Source organism: Engystomops pustulosus, chromosome 10, assembly GCF_040894005.1.
Source record: "Engystomops pustulosus chromosome 10, aEngPut4.maternal, whole genome shotgun sequence".
NCBI classification, from domain to species: Eukaryota; Metazoa; Chordata; class Amphibia; order Anura; family Leptodactylidae; genus Engystomops; species Engystomops pustulosus.
The window spans coordinates 31,674,349-31,699,159 of record NC_092420.1 but is presented as its reverse complement, the minus strand read 5'-3'; the positions used below and the strand labels follow the sequence as shown (position 1 = coordinate 31,699,159).

General features: G+C 44.2%; 1 protein-coding gene across 2 annotated transcripts in view; it reads right to left on the bottom strand.

Annotated features, from left to right (window-relative positions):
- Positions 1-24,811, bottom strand: part of IPPK (inositol-pentakisphosphate 2-kinase) — a 56,915-nt gene that overhangs the window by 20,499 nt on the left and 11,605 nt on the right. Inside the window, exon 1 of one of the 2 annotated variants that reach the window (XM_072127578.1) lies at positions 23,899-24,184. The exons of the other annotated variant lie outside the window; for it this stretch is intronic. Within the exon in view, the coding sequence (XP_071983679.1) occupies positions 23,899-23,982 (84 nt within the window). The 5' untranslated portion in view covers positions 23,983-24,184. Of the gene's footprint in view, positions 1-23,898; positions 24,185-24,811 lie in introns of those variants that run through there. 2 annotated transcript variants of the gene reach the window in all.

Here is a 24,811-nt window from a genome sequence, read left to right as displayed (position 1 = left end):
ATTAGCGCAGTCACACGTTGCAGTTAAAACTGCAGCGCAATCAGTTTTGAGGTGATTTTAGGTGCAGTTTTGTCAATTTCACAGGTGAAAGACATGAACTTAATGGGTGAATTAGATTTTAAAGGAGAAACCTGTTCCACAGATTTCATTCACCTGCTGATTTGATGTCTTTCACTTGTTAAAATAAATAATACCACCTATAACCAACCCAAAACTAAATGTGATGCAGTTTTAACTGCAACGTGTGACTGCACCCTTACAGCACTCCCTTACACCTTAGGGTGGTGACACACATGCCGTTTTTAGGCAGTTTTTGGACCGTTTTTGGTAAGTGTGTTTTCAGATTGTAAAAAACTCACACGTTTTTGACAGGTATGACCAATTATCTTAATTCAAACTGGTCAAAAACGCATGCGTTTTTTTTTTTCCGATCTGAAAACGCACTAGTAAAAACGGCCCAAAAACGCCATGTGTGTCACCACCATTATAGAGGAGAAAGCAGAAGGGTGTAAAGAGCCATTTATAACAGTAAACTTAGCCCTTTATATTGGAAATCCCAACCACAACAAGCCCTGGCAGCATCAAAACAAAGGCGCATCACAGAAAAGATTAAAAAATAATAATAAAAAAAGATTTGGTAAATGATTACAATGCCTTAAAGGGGTTGACCACTTAAAGCAAACTTAAATGGGCAAGTATGATTCATATTATACTAAAACTTTAAAAGCTTGTGGGTCACATAAGGGTGAAGACACACGTGGCGTTTTTAGGCCGTTTTTAGTTAGTGCGTTTTCACATTGTTACTCTGGACCTGATCCTGAAAGGGTTAAAATTAGTTGCAACCTTGTGCGATTGTCTGCGTATTCCGTTATTAGGCCAGACTTCCCCTAATACAAGGATAGAGGAACTTTCTACAAGGGGCAAGGGAAACATTACTTTGAGCTGTGTAACTGGGTGACATTCTGTGGATTCCACACCTCCGTACAGAAGGTTATACCAACCCAAATATTGAGTGGGAACGATCAATTTCTGACCCTGCGGACAGAGTGTACAGAACCGGCTCGAGTTACTGCAACTGCAGAAAGTAACACAATAAATTGACTTTTTACTGTCTACCACCTAGAACCAGTAGAATACGGCTTTACTCTGCTTTACACCATTTTTTATTGCTTCCACTTGGCACATGAAAAAGCACATCAGTCACACAACAGCTGCCAGGTAAATAGCAGAATGTCAAATAACCATCATTATACATGATGCAAGGAGTGCTCTATCATTACACACTATATACTCCCCAGCTAAAATTAGGTTCTCATGGGGACATCACCAGCAGATTCTTCTGAATACCGGAATTACATTTCTAGTTGAAACAAGCAAGCAGAGATCTTGAAATTCTGGAGGAACACAGAATTAGACAACAACACAAGACAATTCCTAAGGGTGAAGACACACATGACGTTTTTGGGCCGTTTTTACTAAGTGCGTTTTCAGATCGTTAAAAACGCATGCGTTAAAAAACGCTTCCGTTTTTTGAAAACGTATGCGTTTTTGTCCGTTTTCCGAAATTGCGCAATGAAAAATGGACAAAAACGCATGCGTTTTCAAAAAACGCATGCGTTTTTAAAAACCGGAAGCGTTTTTTAACGCATGCGTTTTTAACTATCTGAAAACGCACTTAGTAAAAACGGCCCAAAAACGCCATGTGTGTCTTCACCCTAAATCGTTTTAACACCAGTGTGTTCCTGGATAAATTGGACTCAGGCAATTGCTTTATTGTGTGACATATACAAGCGATCAACAAATTCCGTCTACTACAAAGAGTTAACTAAAATAAAATCGCTCCTGTGCCAGTCAAAATAAGATTAGGAAGGAATGCATTGCATATATAGGACCTGGGGGCTGGTAAAGGGGCACAAGTTTGTGTCCATCACAACATGGTACAGATGGTAATCAGTAACACGAGACAGATAGGGGAGGGGGTTGCCGCACATTCCTCATCTAGCACTATTATTATCAGTACTTTATACAGGGAATGGGATATTATGATAACGTGAGACAGTAAATATGATGGGAGGGGATTCATTGCAAACATTTCAGCCACCCCAAGCATGAAGACAGCAAAATAAGCAGCATGTAAGTGCTGTGGCTCTTCTCACTGAACCCTCCAACAAAAAACAACCCCCCCATCCAACGTATTACCATGTGCATTATTAACCGGGCTTGTCTGGACCTGAATGATTGATAGGAACACAACACATATGGGTGTGTAGGTACACAGACTGTATATTCATGATAATGCAAATTAACAACATGTTTTACATCGTTGCTGAATCTCAGTGTCAATGTCCAACCTAAGAAACTACTGCTGCAGAGTTTAGGAACCTATTTAATATGTGGATCCTAAACAAAATTTTGCTACAAAAAAAAAAAAAAAAAACAACCTAGGAAAATGTATTGACTTGATTATAAGCCCTCCTTTATGAGTGAATGTCCATTAGGGCCTCCCCTTTAAAATATAAATATCCGGCCGATCCCCCTTAAAATATAATGGTATCGAGAGCGCCCCCCCCCCCAGCCTTATGATTAAAAGTCCATTAAAGCCCCCGTTTGAAGTTTTTAGTGCAGTCTCCGACTTTCTTTGTAAATGTGGCCCAATGGCTCAACGTAGTGGAATAACAAAGATCCCAGTCCGCTGTCTGAATGGAGCAGCAGGCCGAGCATGTGTGCTACTACTCCATTCACCATCTATGGGACCCAAGTCTTATGCATGCAACCACTGTCCACTTAACATACGCGGCCAATGTGCGGTGACAGACCTCAATGGGCATGATTTAGCGACCCTTTGTGGCGCTAGCTCTCTGTCCCCCCTAATATAGCCGCATGAGGCCATTGAAATCCGTACTTTACACTGAAGATAGTTACATTAGGACACAATCGGATTATGTAGAAGTAATAGATCATAAGGAAACAGATTCATGTTCTTTTGAGGTCGTATGATCGAGAACATATGTACTTACCTGTGAGCTGCGTTTCTCACATTGTTTGTCAAGTCTCATGACCCGGACTACGGTCCAGTTTTATGTTCAGAAATAAGTCAATATTTAAATTGACTTTTTGCCAAGATATTCACCATTGGGACTTCACCCTAGATCAGTGATGGCGAACCTTTTAGAGACCGAGTGCCCAAGCAACAACTAAAATTCACTTATTTATCGTGAAGTGCCAACATGGAATTTTAAGCAGTAACTTATTACTTCTTGTTCTTCCACATATTTCAATCGTATCAGCCCCTAAGGCCATCAATACAGTTGAAAGAAGGAGGGAAAATTCAGACTCTCATTAAGGGTCCAGCAGGATGACCTCCAAAGATAATGCAGCCCCTTCCACACCTTCTTACTATTCTTGCAGTTCCAAACAGCCAATGGAGTGTTTCTTTAAAATAGCGCTGAGAGCAGCATCTCTTAAGTTTCCTGGGAAAGTTCCTGTCTGGTGAACTCTGTCCTGGGGTGAGAACCTGAGTGCCCACAGAAATGGCTCCGAGTGCCACCTCTGGCACCCGTGCCATAGGTTCGCCACCACTGCCCTAGATGGTCAGATTTACTTTCATTATTGGATAATTTCTCTTTTGTACCTGTTTGTATTGAGTATATCCTTAATGGCAACAGGAGATCGTGTCTATTATGTTACTATAACATATAGCCATCCGCCACCCCTCACTCCCACAATGAGGTGGAGAAATTCTATATACCCAAATAAGTAGAGAGCCCAGGCAACTGCAGTTTAGCTCCAATTCACTAGACAGAGAAATGAACTGAAATTCCACATCTTCCGGATCAGATACAAAAGACATATTCCATGGATATGTCATCAATATGACAAACCTGGAAAATCCCTTTGAAAGTTGAAGGGCAAATGTTACACAAACAATGGAGAAACAAAAAAGTTTTATCTGAGTTTCTAGCAAGTTACTATTCAATGGTGTTTGTATTACATGAGACACAGGTCACACTACTGGAATGTGAAGGTGCACAGTGTGGCAATGACTCGCAGCACAGCTACACATCAGTAAGCTCAGCAATCTGACTCCCTCGTGGTACCACCAGGACCCGCCGCTCTGACTAGAGTCATGTACTGCATGAACAGTCGCACATAGAGTAGAGATTAGGTGCTATGAATGTCAAATAGCGTTGAAATCCAAGCACACTTGAGATGCAATTTAACGCATAGGTTTACATTACAATCTTATCTTAACCAATGACACAAAGATCATGGACAAATATATATGAAAATCAAACTTTTAAAAATCAGATTAGGTACTTTCCCCTACGGAGTCCACATAGACATTTTATTAAGTACCGTATTTTTCGGACTATAAGGCGCACCGGAGTATAAGACGCACCATCAATAATTGCCTGCTAAAATGTCTAGGTCCATATATAAGGCGCACCAGTTTATAAGGCGCACCGGATTACAAGGATGAATGACCAGCAGGTGGCAGACCTGTGCACAGTTCAAGGCAGCTGTTGTCTGTAACCTTACCCATAGGAAAAGTCCACACACCGTCCCCAAAGCTGTTGTCTGTAAGTACGGTTCATATATAAGGCGCACCTTTGATTTCTGAGAAAATAAGGATTTTTTGTGCACCGTATAGTCCAAACAAAACAGTACACTAAAAAATTAGTGCAACAAGTAAAATGATCTTGAACTGGAAAGGCCTTGCCTCTACTTGGATGGCATGATACGTCACCTCTTAGGACGTCAGTACATTGGGGGCATTGAAAGGCAAGGAACGGTGTCCCGAGAAATCCTTTTGGATAAGATTGTCCAAGAAACTGATCCTGTGCAAGTCACGGGGAAAAGTGAACTCTAGTTCAGGGAAAATATTGTTCATGTGAGAGAGTGGAATTCAAGTAATGTTTTCTCACTGCCCTCCCAATAGCAGAAGATATTGTCAATATTTTTTTTCAACGTGATAGCGTGCTGTCTGAATAATACATGAGGATAGATGTGCCTACTTTCTATTGTATCCATATAACAGTTATTTTAAGGTGGGGCTACATTTGAGCCCATGGCAGTCCTCTCTTCCCCGGATATAAAATTGGTCCTGGGACATAAAATAGTTCTCCCCAGGATGAATTGTAGGAGATCTGTATAGAAGGAAATTTGTAACGGGTTGTTTATTAAAAACAATTAGGTATTTTTGACTAGAGGGGTGAGCACCTTTTGAGTCTGTTGTTGATGCTACTTTTGGCCTGCCGGGCAGTTTCTGTAGTCTCTTATGGGCGTTAGGTAAAATATTAAAACACCGGAGTAACTAGATGTTGGTTCTATTACTCTTAAATGTGTATATTTTGCTAAGAGCATAGAGATAATATTTCTAACCTGACAAGGAGATAAGATCCAGATGACCACCAGATCCCAGGTATGAGACTCCATTCTGGCCCTATACCCTTATCAAAGTCTCCTCCTAACACTAACCAAGCCCAGCTCAACGTAATTTATTACAGAAGGGCATATCATTTTGGATACTTTCCAATTAGATATAGATTTACAAATGTTTCTACAAATCCTTAAAGACCTCAGGTACATTTTAGAGACATGGTACATGTTGCCCACAGTGATACACTTGACACAAGTGTACCCATCTCTATGCGAACTCGGGGTTTACACAAGAAGATGTGCCACCTAAAAACTCTCCTCCAATGGAAACCTGCACTGAACTTGTATCACAAGACAGAAAACCGCTCAGAAGTGATCTCAGTTGTGGGTTATACAAAACTCATTCTAACGTGGATAACAGAGACAGACAAGCCTTCTTTTACTGAAAAAAATATCAAATAATCAAGCCAGAAAACAAAGGGGGAGCCCTTGTCATTATGGACAAGATTGACCATGTCCAGGAAGTATTACATCAAATCAATGATGAGCATGTATATGGGAAAACTTCCATCAGACCCCATTTATAAGATTAAAAAATATTATCTCTACATTCATTACAAAATAACCACATCTAAGAGAATACAAAATCTGCCAGGCAGGATCCACTATCTATACTAAAGGTGCTTACTCCTTTAGTAAAAAAAAAACAAAAACAAAAAACAACAACTTACTCCAGCTGCTACATGGTCTATCCATCGTTCTCAATTCACCCGAGTGAGACACTGGGTTAGTATCCCTAAAGTCCAAACAACTGCAACTGAATGGTGGACAAGCCTTACACTACAGCATACCAGAATAGCAGGCCTTTAGATGGTTCCCACACTCATACCATAGCTACACGGACGACACTAGATCCAGAGGCACCTCTATCCTCTTGGCTAACACACTCCAGTGGACATTTGTGGATTCTCGCGGTGATGGAGAGGGCAGAGTGGTAATGGTTAAGGGAAGAATAGCCGATAACCTATTCACATTTGCCTCATTGTACCTCCCAAATACAGGACAAGCACAGGCCATACGTTCATTCCTTGACATGGTAGACGACTTTGCCGAGGGCACAGTAGTGGTTGGCGGGGATCTCAATGTGGCATTAGATCCGCTGCTAGATACATCCTCCGGCTCATCAACACTCACACACGCTAGTCTGCGGCGTATAAAGGGTACGTTACATGAACACCAATTAATGGACACATGGCGGCTGCTCCATCCTCCAGACAAAGACTTCACATTTTACTCCTCGACCCACGACAACTACTCCAGACTAGATTACCTATTTCTACGACACAGGGACTTAGGATTACTCCAAAAAGCCACGATAGACAATATCACCTTCTCAGACCACGCCTTGATTTCCATTTCCATCTCGCTTCCAAACTCCTCGGAATTTCAATGGCAGTGGAAACTCAATGCCTCCCTCTTGGACGACCCTTTGATTCTGGAAGAGCTTAAAAGCTCGATTGCTTCTCATTTTGACAGAACCATGACAGAAGACGTACACCCCTGTACAGCATGGGAAGGCCATAAATTTAATGTCCGCAGCATTTTAATAACACATGGCTGTCGCCGTAAAAAAGAAAGGGCCCAAGCGGTGGTCACCTTACTGGATCAGATTAAAGCGTTGGAGCTCTCACATAAGAGATCACCTGTGTCTGACACCAGGACTGCCTTAATAGCAGCTAGGGAGTCGCTGCGGGCTTTACTCATTGAAAGAGCCAAGGGTACTTTAGCTAAATGTAGACGACACTTCTATGAATATAGTAATAAATGTGGAAGGACTCTTGCTAGGGCTTTGAGGGAGCAGAGAGCTCAGACCTACATTCCCAAAATCACCTCCCCAACTGGAACGTCCCTACATCTTAGCCAGGACATAGCAGCTACTTTCAAAGACTTCTACCAGTCGTTGTACAATCTAGAACAGCCGACAACTCAACAAGCTAGGGAAGGGCTTAAACGCAAAATACAAACCTACATAACAGAATCAGGGCTTCCCGCTTTGACGGAGACTGAAGCAGACGCTCTTGAAGCCCCCATAACGACATTGGAGTTCCGAAATGCTATAAAAGAAACTCACACTGGTAAAGCTCCTGGCCCGGACGGCTTCTCGTTACCTTACTATAAAGTACTGACACAACAGCTTGAACCCCACTGGACGGCGGCCTTTAATTCAGTGGCCATGGGTGCTCCCCTTCCAAAGGAGGCTCTGCATGCCACAATTACTGTAATAGCCAAACCAGGCAAAGACGCGACTTTATGTTCCAGCTACCGACCAATCTCGCTACTGAACCAGGACCTTAAACTATTTTCAAAAGTTTTAGCGACACGGCTGGCCCCTTACCTAAAACAGACTATTCACCCGGACCAGGCCGGATTTATTCTAGGTAGAGAGGCCAGGGACAACACCACCAAGGCGATAAACCTGATACACAAAGCACACCAAGAACAACTCCCCCTCATGCTTCTCTCTACAGATGCCGAGAAGGCATTTGACAGGGTCAATTGGTCTTTCATGTCCGAAGTACTAAGACACTTTGGTCTTCGTAACCGAATGCTCTCCTGTGTGTTGTCCCTGTACTCCACCCCATCCGCATCTGTCCGAGTGAATGGTTTACTATCAGATATCTTCCAAATTCAAAATGGTACAAGGCAGGGCTGTCCACTCTCCCCTTTATTGTTTGTTCTGTCTATAGAACCCTTCCTACGTAGGATCCGCAACAACCTAGATATCTCAGGCATCACATCTAGAGGGTCTACATACAAAATCGCAGCCTATGCCGATGATCTGCTCTTTTTTGTCTCAAACCCACAGATCTCCCTACCCAATCTTCTGCAGGAGATACGCCTCTTCTCCTCGCTATCCAACTTTCGTGTCAATTGGTCGAAATCTGAAGCCCTAAACGTGACCATACCCGCCCAGCTAGAGACAACGTTACGCGCTTCTTTTGGTTTTAAATGGGCCACAGACAGCATAAGGTACCTTGGAATTAACCTCCCATCGGAGCTATCTAAATTGTATGCATTGAACTTCCCGCCTGTCCTTCAAAATATTCAAAAGGATTGCTTGAGATGGTCTAAGGGCCTCTTTTCGTGGTTTGGGAAATGTGCCATCTTCAAAATGAACATCCTTCCACGATTGTTATATCTATTTCAGGCTGTTCCTATACATATTCCTGCTGCCTTCTTCCGCTCCTTAAACACCATCCAACACAGATTTGTATGGGCGGGCAAACCAGCAAGAATTGGTCGCTCCACCTTATACAGACCTAAAAGGTCAGGTGGATTGGGACTCCCTGATTTACGAAACTATCATAACGCCGCACACATGGCAAGGGTCCTAGATTGGTGTTGCAACAAAAGCGCCAAGCCATGGATCTATCTCGAGCAATCCTTCACACAGGTCCCATTACAAGTCTTGCCATGGCTGGAACCCCCCAAAACGGCACCTCTGAAGCGTCACCCTACAATTGGCCCCACATTGGCGATATGCCAGTCCAAGCTAGTACGTGACAGACTTCTACCATCAAAGTCCCCTCTTACTCCGATCCTCGGTAATCCCGACTTTGCCCCGGGTATTGAGGATTTGATTTTCAAGCAGTGGAGGGAGGCTGGGAAGTTCAGGGCGGAACATTTCCTTAAAGACACGGCATGGATAACGACCCAAGACATGACAGCACTGACCGAACCTTGTCCTTTGGGAACCTGGAGAGTTGTTCAATTAAGGCACTACCTGACTTCACTACCCCCTAGTGAGCAGTATGCAACAACGAAAACTACTTTCGAATGTCTGTGTGGTAACGTGAACGGACTACGGCACACTTTGTCGTTGACTTACTCTTGCCTCTTATCAATTCCAAACGATCCGGGTCCTTTGTACCTCAGACAATGGGAGGAAGATTTAAATATCTCATTGACTCCGGAGCAAAGGGACAGGATTTTTGAGCTCTGCCATCACGCGACTATTAGCTCTCGATATCAAGAAGCGGGATACAAACTACTAACACGGTGGTATAGAGTCCCTACCAGATTGCACACAATTTTCCCACAGGTCCCTGATACGTGCTGGAGATGTGGGGAAGAAGAGGGCTCCTTCCTTCACACCTTCTGGTCTTGCAGAAAACTTTCCACGTTTTGGAGAGATTTAGGGCGAGTAATGAATACGCTATGCGGAGAGACGATTGTCCTTGAGCCCTCTCTCTTCCTTTTCCATCACTGCGAGATGTCCACACAACGGTACAAAAAGTCCCTAGTCCGATTCCTTATCATGGCTGCGAGGGCCTGCATTCCACTACTATGGAAACAGACGACACCACCGACAATGGCTATGTGGGTGACCAAAGTTAACGACCTTATGTACATGGAAAACTTGACCTCCTCTGTCCATGGTACATATGAAAGATTCCATAAGACATGGCTGCCTTGGATTCAATTCCAACAGTCTCCTGAATATAGGGAGCTGCTGTGAATCCTTAAAGGTAACGTACCCCCCCTGGACGAGTCAGGCTCCTGTCTCTCCCCTTTCCATTCCCTCCCTCATCCTCCCCCTACTTTTACTACTTCCCCCTAATTCTTACATCCTGTTTTAAGACCCCAACATCCCTCTAGTTTGCCCTCTATCTTTCTTACATCCTGTTGCTGCTCTCCCGGAGATTATCTGGGACAGCTCATTATAATTTTCTAAACAAAATGACAGACAGGCGGATTGGTTATGTTTGTAAAAATTTATTGTTAAGCTTGCGCGACTTTCATGTGCTATTCTTTTTTTTATTGACATGTACAATGCTGCCATCTTATGTACTGATCTGTTTGTTGTCTGTCCTCAATAAACGGAATTATAAAAAAAAGAATAGCAGGCCTTCGCATTCCTTTTTCCCCACGTTTCACCCAACCAGAAATTAAGTTATACGGTAAATTACTTCCAAAAACCCACAATTAGCTTGTTATAGACGCCCCAAAAATTTGAAAGATGCCCTCTTAGGGCAGACATTGGGTCCAACTCACTAATTCCAGGGCAAAGATTTTTGAGTACCCCACAGAAGGACTTTCACCATCCACATAGAGTTTTACGAAGTGAAAGTTCCCCATAGAATTTGTCAATACATTTTGAGACAGCACTTAACTCGCTGGATTGACTGAAGATTTAGGACGTGTTTGACAGAAAAGGGGAAGGGGAAGTTAATTGTGGTAGCACAGAATCCATGGAAAATTAACTCGCACCGTATGCAGACTTCCTACATGGCCACAAGTTGTTCCTCCACTCCGGGGATTCACAGAGGGGGGTTGTTTTCAAGAGGGGTGCGGTTCGAGAGGAATTTCAGTGCGATTTGTTTTAGAGATACTGATGTATTCACTAAGTCTTCAAGCATGCAATAATACTACTTTTGAAAGAAGTTATATGGACTTTGCTAAAATGTTTGGATCTGTTTATAACTAGTGAGAAACTCAATAAAACTTACGATGGCTAGTGGCCTGTAAACTTATTTTGCACTGAGCAGGCAGTCCCCTGGTTACGTACGAGATAGGTTCTGTTGAATTTGTATGCAAGTCGGAACTGTGTATTTTATAATTGTAATCCCAGCCAAAATTTTTTGGTCTCTGTGACAATTGGATTTCATAAATGTTGGGTTATCATAAGAACCAGAACTAACAATAAAGCTTCATTACAGATACATTGAATAACTGTTACAGCTGTTTATTGTAGTCTAGTGCTAAAGTACAGTAAATTACATCCAGAGGGAAGTTTGTAACTAGGGGTCGTCTGCAAGTCGGGTGTTCTTAAGTAGCGGACCGCCTGAATTAATTCTATATGTAAATGGTTCATTATTAGCAAATTATTCACAAGTCTTCCCATAAAATGCTCAGAGCTGCCGCTATTTCTACCACATGGCTGGTCAAACGTTAGCGTTTTGATTCAGTTTTGAAAATGCATATATGAGTTTGTATGCACACGCATGCGCTCGGCAATCGGCATCCGGGGTCTTGCGGGCCAGTGCATTTGTGTTTCTGTTACAAAACGCAATCACAACGCAAATGTGTGACAGCACCCTTACACGTTACAGAGAATCAGACATGAAAATATGCTAAATGGTAATAGTATAGGAACAGGCAAGTTCACCCGGTAGCCAAAAAAGTGAAAGTTACCTTTATCATGATCAGTTGGTGTTCTGTTTTGCATTAGCAAAGACCGGTAGATTTACGCGCAAATATCACCCCAAACCACTTTCAGGGGTGAGATTGATGGCGGCTGCCGCCAAGTACCTGCCTGACATTAAAAGTTTGGGGTCACCATGACAATTTTGTGTTTTCCATTAAAACTCAGACTTTTATTTTTCAAATGAGTTACAGAATGAATAGAAAATATAGTCCAACCATTGACAAGGTTTGAAATATAATTTTTTTTTTACCTTTGAAAAAATAATTTTCTCCTTCCAAACTTTGCTTTTAAATCAAAGGATACTCCCTATGCTGCAATTCCAGCATTGCAGCCCCTGTTAAATTTGCTGAAGTAACGTGGAGAAATTTCACCCCATTCTTCCAGAAGCCCCTCCCACAAGTTGGATCGGCACAGTGAGCACTTTTGCGTTACAGTCAAACTCTAATGTACTTGTCTTGTTGCTTAGTTGTGCAGCGGGGCCTCCCACTTCTCTTTGTACTCTGGTCAGAGCCAGTTTGTGCTCTCTAAAGAGAGTAGTACACACCATTGTAGGATATCTTTAGTTTCCTGGCAAATTGTCACATGAAATAGCCCTCATTTCTCAGAACAAGAATTGATTGTGGAGTTTCAAATGAAAAAATTCTTTTTTTCTGGCCACTATCATACACCTGCGCACAATAAATCTCCCCCACAATATTTGAGTTGGTTGGGAAGATTAAAGCAGTTTCTTTCTGGTTAGAGCCAACACTTTACTGCCACAAACATAAGAACACGAAGAAACTTATTCTCAAGTTTGTGGAGTCCCGAGACAGTAGACAGCACAAAACTGCCTGATGAGGTTTTAATGATTTTTCTCTCGTAGACTCCAATCTCAAATAACAAGATCTATGAACACAAGCCTCAGGAAAGCCACGTGATAAGAGTTGTGTCACACTCAGAAGGTACAAGAACATTACAACTCTAACAGGATATTATATACGTTATATCATTTCTCAATCCAGCAGGGGCATGTCTCAGCGTCTCTTATGTTATCCAGATCACTCTGCTTTCCCGAATCGCTGCCCATTATTATGCTATGTAAATAATGGAAAAACATAAGGATCTAATTCTTGAAACCTCCTGGAAGACTGGATCTCTGGGACAACAGGTCTTGAGGGGTGTCTCTAGAATTCTGTGATTAGATGCTACTGAAATCTATCTAAAGACAAGGCTCATTGAGGTGCATGGAGAGAGAAAACTGTCTGATACAAAGTTAAGGTGAAAAAGTTACAGCAGCTACGATAGTATCAGAACACACAGCTGCTGGGCAACCCGGTGCCCTGACACTCATGTGGTTGTTACTTTAATATCCAAGAACTACATGCAGATTGCTGCAAAACACGCTCACCCTTTTAATGGTGGTATTATGTACAAATATTGTATGCGATATGTGTTAACAAAATGTAAACCCTGTTAATCCATGTGTTAACATCACATTTTGTAAATGCAAATGTAATTAGGCAAATCACCTCTCCCCAGCTGTTGTAATGCATTTCAAAACGCAACCAAAACGCACCGTGTGACCGCACCCTGAAAGTGGCAGAAGGGGGGCAGCCACGAGAACCGGATTCTAGAACCATATGTAGAAATTGAATTCCAGATTTGTAGGGGCTATAATATTCATACAGCCCATGGCCCATGTCAGTCTTAATCCACCCCTGGTCACAGCATGTCCTCAAGTCCCGATTTACATCTCTATAGTATGTGAACCCTCCATTGATGTTCATATCAGATTAAGCCATATAAACTTACCTTTAAGTTTGTAGAACAGAAAAAAAAATACAATTATTGTAACGTTCCCATAGGTTTCTACATTCAAAAAAATAAATCTGACAAAGAACATGCTTCCGATCGGACTGACAGGTCTTGATCTGGATGGCGTGGTTTTGTTTTTTTTAAAGGTACTAAATAGCGCGGACACAGTTTAGGTCGCTTTCCAAGTGTTCACGCAGGGCTTTATTTAGGATGCCCAGCAGTTTCCACACTCAGCAAATATGGGGAAGCTGCTGTGCAAGTAAAATACAAGCCCCAGGATAATACCCCACAGTCTGCAGAAAAATCTCACTTGCTGACCACACATCAGACAAAAATATACACCATCTAAAGCCGGGACAACTTGAGGCCCACACCCTACTGGCAGCCAATAATTGCTTCCTTCAGGGATAGGGCCACTCATTGAGGCAGAAGCCCGGGTAGTTACTTGGCGGATACACTCAGTGATACCTGGTCTCCTCCTTCTCCGGGTGGTGATGATGGTTGTATTCACCAGTGACCGGACAAAGAGCAGTAATAGAAGACCTAAAAGGGGGGACCTGAGCAGATATTTTTTGCCTGCTCTGGGCCCTCCATTATCACCTTTGCCTGCTCTGGGCCCTCCATTATCACCTTTGCCTGCTCTGGGCCCACCACTAGGGCCCACCACCACCAACCTGATCTACCACCAGGATGAAGGATTATAAACCAAGCACACTGACATACTGGTGTGTGCCCCTCTAGAAGGATCTTTTCTTTTAGCTTCTTATTTGCATAATTTTTAAAGCCAGGCCATTAGAAGCTAAAAGAAGAGAAGATCCTGCCAGATGGGGCACACACCAGTATGTCAGTGTGCTTGGTTTGCAGTCCAAAATCCTGACACACAGCCATGGTGGGGAATAAGCGCTCATTGAACCATCCAAGATACAATAGTAAAGGGCCAATAATAGAAAAGGAAAAAACAAACAAACAAACAAAAAAAAACATATAGTTTGTTGCTCGTAAGGAATTTCCAGTCCTGCAACCTACCAAAGCTTCAGCAAGGAACAAGATGGATTCTAATAATACCATTAGGAAAATTCTATTTAGAGCAGATTTGCAAGACACACACAGAGTATTCTGGCTCACCTACACCCTACAGGTATATTAAGCAACGCTCATTAATATATGCAGATCACCATTAAAAGGATTCCAGGGAATGAATGTAAAGTAATCAGATTAAATATAAACCGTTCAGCAAAATCCCTGAGCACTAATCTCAAGTGGTTTAACTATCAAATTGCATATTACGGTATGTGGAAAGATTGTCCCGCCGCCCCCCCCCCCAAATCTCCCCCCAACCAGTGTAATAGAAGGAAAACAAGAAAACTCTAAACCACAAAATCACTCAGATTCACCCCTTTGTGACTGAGGGTCTTCGGTGCCAGAAAGTTTAGGTCAATTTTTGCAGTTCTGTTCTGCTCCTACAATTTACATAACAATTTTTCATTTGTTTTTTTGACTTAAAAGTATCAATTTATTTAACTCCTTAATGACCTGGGGTGACTATGCAGCCGTTTGATCACCTTTTATTCAATTTTTATGCGTTTCAAAATGTTGAAAAAAAGTGCCGTTTCGGACATATAGACACTACCCCCCCCCCCCCCCATTACGGAGTTCTTGGCCGGAAATAACCATTTCTTTATTTTGATAGATTGGCAGTTTTTGGAACGTGGCAATACCGAATAGGTTTACAATTTTATTTGTTTATTGTTGTGTCAGTTTAGTTCTCCTGAATCCCTTCCCTTCCCTTCCTTGGTTGAACTTGATGGACATGTGTCTTTTTTCAACCGTATAAACTATGTAACTATGGAATTGGGGAGTTTGAACTTTAGTTTTTATTTATTATTTTTTTTCTTTTGTTATAGTTTTTAGCTCCCCTAGTGAGCAGTATATGGCCAGTTTGCTACTGATCTGAAAGCTGCTCCTCGGGAAACGGTTTACAGACCAGTCTGAATGATTGGTCCTGGAGTTCGTATAAGACTCCAGGCCGTCATAGCAACATATCCAGACCCCGCCAATGACATCACGGGTGGCAGGAATCACATCCAAGATAGTGACGCCCATGCGTCGCAACATTTTGAATGCCTCTGGCAGATTTGCCGGAGTAAATAGTTAACACCTGTGATCGGGGGTGAAAGTGGTCGGTTTTTGCTACAATATGCAGCAAACACCAACCCTGTATGGAGAAGGCTCAGCCCACGATTCCTCTCCATGCACCCTTTAAAGCGTGCATAGTGAAGGGGTAATAACACTTTTTATAGAATTATCAGATAAATATTTTTAGCACTTTTTCCATTGAAGACTTTTAAATAAGTGGCAAAAATGTATGAACCTTTACCAAAATATGTTATAAATATGTACAGTGTCAATTCATCACCATTTTCCAGGTTCAGAGACAAGATGCAGAGGGTGAATATATTTTTGCAAAGCGTCTTCTGCAGCTCCTTAGGCTTTCTACCTTCAGCTGCCAGACTGGGGGGGGGACTCACTTCAAACGTCATCTCTCTGGAACCGTGGCACCTAGAAACACTATTTTGGAGTCCAATTGGAAAAAAAGGAGGATCTCCCCTTTGATATTACATCAAGTGAAACGAAACCAGAAATATCCCCCGTTAGCTGCTTCCTGCGGTAACATACCCCAAGGTCAGCTTCACATGCAGAGTTTATGATGGGTCTTGAAACGGGACACAAAGGCTGCAGGGCAGGGGCTTGTCCCGACCACATTTGGGTTCCCAAAAAAATAAAAATGTAAAATTTTGATCAACAGGATTACAATGTTTTTCCTGCGGTCCACCCATAGCATGTGTTGTATGAAAACCCCATCGACACACCAGAGACTACCTAGTTTGGCCCCAGATGTGGCCAGCCACCTCAACCGGCCTAGACCACAGCGCTGGAAGCCGGGAGGCAAGTAAGTTTTTTTTGTTGTTTTATTTTTAACCCCCATCCCGGCCAACAATTATTTTTATTCTGCCCTCGGATAACCCCTTCAATATGTCTGCCCAGCTTCTTCTGCATTTTCTCCTATTAAGAAATATGAGATTATAATATTATACAAAATCCCAGGTGTGTCTGTTTTGGCCACCTAAGGCCTTATCCACACGGAAAATCTTCACAAATCCTGAGTCAACAGCTTAAAGAGAAAGAACCTGGTGAATGACGTGTATAGCAATGTGTGCATCTACCTACTGCTGGACATGCACGCTCTGTCCCTTCCTTCACAGCCTGGTCTACAAATAGCTGTATGTAGGCCATTTTCCCTGTTGGAAAGAGCAGAATGGAAGAGTAGACCTGCTTCTATATAGCCATCAGTGAGGAATTACAACTATACAAGATAAGAAACCAGATAGATTTATACATTGGCGATCAAAATTTGAGAACAATGTATGATCACTCAATTTTTCAAAAATAATGTAATCTACACTGATCAACATCTGATAAATTTTGTGGGTGCACTATGCCACCAAAACAGTGTTTTACAAAATTACCAAAGTAGATCAACAGAAAACCTCTATTTTGCAAAAATATGCGATGAAGACCATAATTATAGAAGCACAATGACTGTAGCAGAGATAAAACAGTAGGTGGTGTCCAGGCCTTTGCTTTGAATGACTTCAGCACATCTGCAGCCACAGGACACCACTAGTCTCTCACTGCTCTGGTGGGATTTAGTTTCACTCTTCTTCCAGTCTCTTCCACAGTTCTGTGACCATTATGTTTTTCCTGGCCATAACTTTGTCACTAAGGATTTTCCAGAGGTTTTCTTTTGGGCTTAGTTAAGGACTGTGGGCTGTGGCCATTTCATTGTTTCAGTGTTTTCTGTTTCAAAAAACTTCTTAACCCTTTTTTCTGTGTAAAGGGACATTGTCCTGCATGAAAATTGCTGACTGAGTGATGAACGTAAGGAAATACCATGTGCTGTTGAAGAAAGTTCTGACACACACTTGCATTCACTCTGCCGTGTAGCTGTATGAAAGACTCAACTCCTGCTGCAGGAAACATTCCCTAAACCATGGCACTTCTTCCACCACTTTTCACTGACTTCGTACACAGTTGAGGTCAGTCTTTCCCCAGTTTGTCAACGTACATAAAGTTTCTCATCAGACGAAAATAAATTAAATTTGTTTTCATCACCAAAATGAACAGTGGACCACTTCTACTCTGTCCACACAACATGCTCCTCATTAAAGGAAAGTCTAGCCTTTGATTTGTTCTGCTAATGAGAAGTTTTGTCACTGAAGTGTGGGCTTATAGTCTAATTGCTCTAAAACATTGAGACACCTTTTGACCAGACAGATCCTTAGGGTGGTGTCACACATGGAGTTTTGAACCCATTTTTAAGCATGCGTTTTCAGTCCGTTAAAAAAACGGATGCGTTTTTCCCCAATTATCTTAAGATAACGGATGCTTAAAAATGGGTTCAAAATGCCACCTGGGCCACCATCCTTACCCTGTTCAGTGCTGAGCTGCAGCAATTACCCATGGAATTTCTCAGATTTATCCTGTCCTCTCTTGCATTTGTCTTACGAGGGTAGCCAGTCTTCTTGGGGGGCTTACATGAGTTTGTGGTGTTGTAAAGATGCAATATTCCAGAAGCCACAGACTTTGAATGACCAGTGCAAACTAGAAAGGTAGGCTGCCAGATTAACACCAGTAACTTGCAGGTATCTGAAAACGTACTAATTACTCATTTACCATTTTATTCTGTGCTTCCAAATATATACAGCTAGACCCCTACTTAAGGACTCCCCATTTACAGACGACCCCCATTTACAGACAGACCTGCCCCCTGTGACCTCTGGTGAAGTTCTCAGGATGCTTTACAATAGTCACAGGCTGCAATGAGCTGTAAGGGTGATGCCACATGTGGCGTTTTGAACGCTTTTTTGGCCTGTTTTTAAGCTGTCTGTCAAAAACCGCATCAGTTTTTGAAAATGCATCCGTTTTTGACATGTTTGACCAATTATCTTAATTCAAACTAGTTAAAAACGCATGCGCTTTCAAAATACTTATGCGTTTAACGGACTGCTTAAAAATGGGCCAAAAATGCGTTGAAAATGTGGCATCACCCTAAGGTGTTTCTAATGCAGTTTTATTGATAATCCTTGGTCGCTTTAAATCAACAAATGCTGAAAATCCAATTGTCACAGGGACAAAAAAAATTAAATTTTGTCTGGAGCTACAATTATAAACCATACAGTTCCGACTTACATACAAATTCAACTTAAGAACCCGTCTTATAAGTAACCCGGTAAACTGCCTGTAGTTTACTCATGAGATAACTACACAATCACCACGACATTTAGACAATTGAGTGTTTTCCTAAATTTCGACCTCCAGCGTATATCAGCTTCAAGAGTGGGAAGACCGAGAGCCACAGCAGAACCAACACTGGCAGATGGAAGCAAACACTACACAAACCTGCTAACCACAAATCCACATGTTTTATACATACAAGTAGCAGGAAGGCTCATCCACATGCCATTAAATCCATTCCATGCCTTTCCACAGAGACTACATTGGCCTCACTACCAAGGCTAAACGTGCAGAATATATCAGACAGCGAGCGCTTCCAGCATTCAACACATAGCATTAGTCACAAGGCATTCAGAGGGATCACTTAGCAACATTGTTATATAAAGCCTTCGGCCATTTACTATCGTTCCCCAGATGTCTCTCACATTTACAGGGAAATGGTCACCTAAATTTACCCCTTTAAACTACCAGCCCCTACCATTAAACATAATCTTAGATGAAATATATAGATACCCCTATAGAAAAAAATATTACATCCAACGGCATGTGAAAATGAGGAGAGAAGAGGTATATTTACAGTAGAGGAGTCAAGTTTAGAGGCTACAGGACGAGGGTCACTCCATACCTGGAGATACAGGCAGTGTATCCATGTATCCTTGTTTCAGTAACTCAGAAGATGGTGACCTGAAATATGAGAATCTTATCTTTCATATAACACCATGTTTCTAGGAACTATAAGAACTGAAGATATGCGTGTCCAGAGTGTCCCTCTTCAGTCCCTAAAACAGACTTATCTTAATGAAGTTCTCTTCTCTGCTCATTTTTACATGAATTTGGAGGAGATTTTGTATAAGTAAATGGGTTAGAGTTCACATCAATGAGATCATTCTAGAAAGGACATTACATACGTTACCTGAGTGTGGGGGTGGGGGTCGGGATAGTAGTTTTATAGGCAAATAAATAAATATTGTTTGTATAATGAAAAAGTTTATAGAATTTACCAGTATACTTTCTGCATCAACTGCTCAGGAGTTTCTAGATCTCTGCTTGCTGTTATTCTATAGGAAGCTTCATTGTTTACTTCCTGTGGACTAAAAATCAGGTCATTTAATCACATGACCAGGGATCTAACGAGCCGCGCACCAGTGTGACATCACGCGACCAGGGATCTAACGAGCCGCGCACCAGTGTGACATCACGCGACCAGGGATCTAACGAGCCGCGCACCAGTGTGACATCACGCGACCAGGGATCTAACGAGCCGCGCACCTGTGTGACATCACGCGACCAGGGATCTAACGAGCCGCGCACCTGTGTGACATCACGCGACCAGGGATCTAACGAGCCGCGCACCTGTGTGACATCACGCGACCAGGGATCTAACGAGCCGCGCACCTGTGTGACATCACGCGACCAGGGATCTAACGAGCCGCGCACCTGTGTGACATCACGCGACCAGGGATCTAACGAGCCGCGCACCTGTGTGACATCACGCGACCAGGGATCTAACGGGCCGCGCACCTGTGTGACATCACGCGACCAGGGATCTAACGGGCCGCGCACCTGTGTGACATCACGCGACCAGGGATCTAACGGGCCGCGCACCTGTGTGACATCACGCGACCAGGGATCTAACGGGCCGCGCACCTGTGTGACATCACGCGACCAGGGATCTAACGGGCCGCGCACCTGTGTGACATCACGCGACCAGGGATCTAACGGGCCGCGCACCTGTGTGACATCACGCGACCAGGGATCTAACGAGCCGCGCACCTGTGTGACATCACGCGACCAGGGATCTAACGAGCCGCGCACCTGTGTGACATCACGCGACCAGGGATCTAACGAGCCGCGCACCTGTGTGACATCACGCGACCAGGGATCTAACGAGCCGCGCACCTGTGTGACATCACGCGACCAGGGATCTAACGAGCCGCGCACCTGTGTGACATCACGCGACCAGGGATCTAACGAGCCGCGCACCTGTGTGACATCACGCGACCAGGGATCTAACGAGCCGCGCACCTGTGTGACATCACGCGACCAGGGATCTAACGAGCCGCGCACCTGTGTGACATCACGCGACCAGGGATCTAACGAGCCGCGCACCTGTGTGACATCACGCGACCAGGGATCTAACGAGCCGCGCACCTGTGTGACATCACGTGACCAGGGATCTAACGGGCCGTGCACCTGTGTGACATCACGCGACCAGGGATCTAACGGGCCGCGCACCTGGGTGACATCACGCGACCAGGGATCTAACGGGCCGCGCACCTGTGTGACATCACGCGACCAGGGATCTAACGGGCCGCGCACCTGTGTGACATCACGCGACCAGGGATCTAACGAGCCGCGCACCTGTGTCACATCACGCGACCAGGGATCTAACGAGCCGCGCACCTGTGTGACATCACGCGACCAAGGGTCACTTTTTATCCACAGGAAGTAAACACCAAAGCTTCCTGCTGAATGACAGCAAGAAGAGGAGATCTAGAAAACTGGATACAGAAGTTATATTGGAAAATTGTATAACTTTTCATTATACAAAAGCATAATATTTTTTTTTTTTAAAAGTATTTATTTTTGCAAATTTTTGGAAAATTTTTTTTTTAACAATTGCAATAAACAAACCAAAGAACAAGATTGTCTGTTACATACTTTCTTCCCCACAATACAGAATAATTGAATAGCATCCGTGGTACTGAACAGGATCTTATTGCGTTTCAATATTAGCTAAGGGATATACCGCGATAAGTGACAGCAGATATTGTAACCAGACATCTTGATACAACACAAATAACTATTGACACATAGACAATCAGTCACACACACACACACACACCAGCACGCTCAGTCTCCGTCATCATGGAGAGGAGTATATCTCACACGTGATCATAGGGCAGTATGGGGAGTCTCGCACCATCTGGACCAGATGCGGTCAAACTTCTGGGGACACTTCCTGTTGACATACAGGGACCGGTAGTGGGGAATGACGCTGTTAATAAGTAATATCCATCTTTTTAATGGAGGGGGCTCCTGGTCCTTCCAGGTCATCACCACCACTTTTCGGGCGTAGTATAGGACAAACCTAAAGAAAATTTTGTCATAGTGGCCATTGACAACTTCGTTTATGATGCCGAGGAGACACACAGAGGGAGATAGTAAGCGTGGGAAATCAAAGTATAAATTAAGGAACTCCAGCACTTCGGACCAGAAGACAAGAACCCTAGGGCAGGACCAGACACAATGCAGGAAGGATCCGACTTCAGCCTGACAGCGAAAGCAAAGATCATTGGGCATTGCTCCCATGCGGAATAGTCTAGCAGGGGTGAAGTATACTCGATGGAGGAATTTAGATTGGATCAGGAAGTCCCTCGCACTCACTACAGATGTGAAGTAGGACAGTTCGACCTCCCTCCAGTCATCATCCGACAGGTCAGGGATATCCTGTCTCCAGCGTTCACAGGCTCTATCAAACGGTCTGGACTTTTGCTCTTGTAGGAGAGCATAGCACTGAGTGAGTGGCTTAGGGAGGTCCGGGGTACTCATCAGAGTCTCTAGTTTGGAGAATTTCACTGTCAGGCCGAAGGAGCCGAATTGGGCTTTGAATGCGTGTCGCAATTGCGTGTAATGGAAGCTGGCCGTATCGGGTACAGTATGTCTCTCCCTTAACTCGTGAAAGCTGAGTAACTCTGCTTCCGGAGATAATAGCTGGCCTACAAATTTCACCCCCGCCGCCCCCCACATTGTCCAGCCCGGGAGGGAGAGGAAGTGAGAGAGCCACGGATTGAGCCACAATGGAGTCCTAGGCGAGAGAGGGGGGGGGCCGTTTAGCTCTACCAGGGATTGTGCCCTACGCCAGCACACCGCTACCGTACGTAGGGGGAGTGGGGTATCAGATGGGGACTTATACCTGTACAGCCAGTTTGTAAGGGCCTCGTAGGAACCGACCAGGGCACCAGCCAGTGCAGTAGCTGCATTACCCATGTCTATATCTATCCACCACTGGGCATATACTAGCTGGGAAGCCAGGTAATAAAGATACAGATCTGGGGCAGCCAGTCCACCCCTAGACTTGGGAGCCTGAAGCAGCGCTAAACTGAATCGCGGGGCGCTACTCTGCCAGTAGAAGGACCTGAGAATGCCGTCTAAGCGTTTGAACAGACTCTTAGGGAGCAGTATAGGACAAGCATGAAAAAGGTATAGAAATTTGGGGAGGAAGATCATTTTGAATATATTGATACGCCCGTATAGGGACAAGGGGAGAGTGGACCAGGCTTTTAGGCGCGATTCCGTTGCAGCTATCAGGGGTGTGATGTTTAGCTCTGTATATGCCTGGACCTTGCGTGACACCTGGACTCCCAGATATTTAAAGGTGGACACCACCTGGACTGGGACGGGAAGGGCGCGTACCCCTATATCTGATAAGGGAAAGAGGGCCGATTTGTCCCAATTAACCCGGAGACCTGAGAACCCCCCATAGCATTCTATCAGGGACAGAAGGGATTCCAGAGAGGGGCCCACATCCCCAAGATATACAAGTGTATCATCAGCATAGAGAGATACCTTTTCAATGATAGAACCTCTAGCAATGCCCTTAATGCTATCAGAGTGACGGATCGCCACAGCAAGGGGCTCAATGGCAAGTGCGAAGAGGAGGGGAGATAGTGGGCAACCCTGTCTAGTGCCCCTGGCCATAGGGAGAGTAGGTGAGATATTAAGATTGGTCCTTACCCTAGCCCTAGGGTCGTTATACAATAACCTAACCAATGCTGTGAAGCGAGGGCCAATACCCAGCCTGGGCAGGAGGGTCCACAAATAGGGCCACTCCACAGAATCAAACGCCTTGCAATTATCTAAGGATAATATAAACCCAGGGTCTGAAGACTTCTCTGCCTCTGCTACATTCAGGTGTAGTCTTTGAATATTTATGTCAGTACCCCTCCCTGGCATAAAGCCTGTCTGGTCTGGGTGCACCAAGGATAATATTACTTTATTAAGCCTTGTTGCCAGAATTTTTGCTAGTATTTTGACATCTGAGTTTAGGAGGGAAATTGGACGGTATGAGTCGGGATGCAGAGGGTCCTTACCAGGCTTGGGAATAACTACAATAAGGGCCTCTCGCATGGAGTCAGGAAGGGAACCGCTGTCGAGCGCATCGGAATACAGGCTAAGGAGATGGGGGACCAGAGTCTCACAGTTATCCCTATACCACTCACCTCCCAGCCCATCAAGTCCAGGTGTCTTACCGGGGGGCAATGATTGGATGGCCAGTTCCACCTCCTCCGCCGAGAGCGGGGCATCAAGCTCCAATGACTGTGCCGGTGTGAGCCTCCAAAGTGGAAGACTGTCAAGGAATCTGGAAATCTCGACGGAAGAGGCGGACAATCTGGAGCTGTAAAGAGAAGAGTAGAATTCGTGAAAAACCATGTTTATGGCCCGGGGTTCTGTGTTCAAGGCTCCGTTACTGTCAAGGATAGATGGAACGGATGCACACGGACGTTCAGCCCGCGAGAGATATGCAAGCAGCTTCCCATTTTTATCTCCGAACTCAAAGATGGACGCTTCCCTGGCTTGCAGGCGCTTGCTGGTGCGCTCCTTCACTACAGCTAGATGGTTCCTCTGCGCTTGGGCCCAAGTCTTTTTATTCCCCGGAGTAGGTTTCTCTAGATATTCCTTTTCTGCAGTCACCAGTGCAGCGGTCAGCCTCTCCTCCTGCGCATTTAATAACTTCCTATGGCCAGCTACACCTGACATGAATGCTCCCCGCACTGAGGACTTGTACGAGTCCCAGACTAGAAGAGGATCAGGATGGGTTGAGTGTACATCCCAGAACTCGCTATGCGCTGCCCTAACAGTACTCTGGACCGCTGGGGATAGGAGCCAGGCCGGGTGCAGGCGCCATAAGCGGGAGTCGCTGGGGGGGCCTATAAGGAGACTGATAAGCAAGGCGGAATGGTCAGATGCACTGCGCGGGCAATAGGATACTTGATCAACGTGCTGCATCATATCAGGGGAGACAAAGGCCAGATCAATCCGAGAGAAGCTCTTGTGCACAGAGGAATAGAATGAATATTCTCTCTCTTGAGGATGTTTACTACGCCAAACATCGGCGAGGTCTAGAGAAGTGAG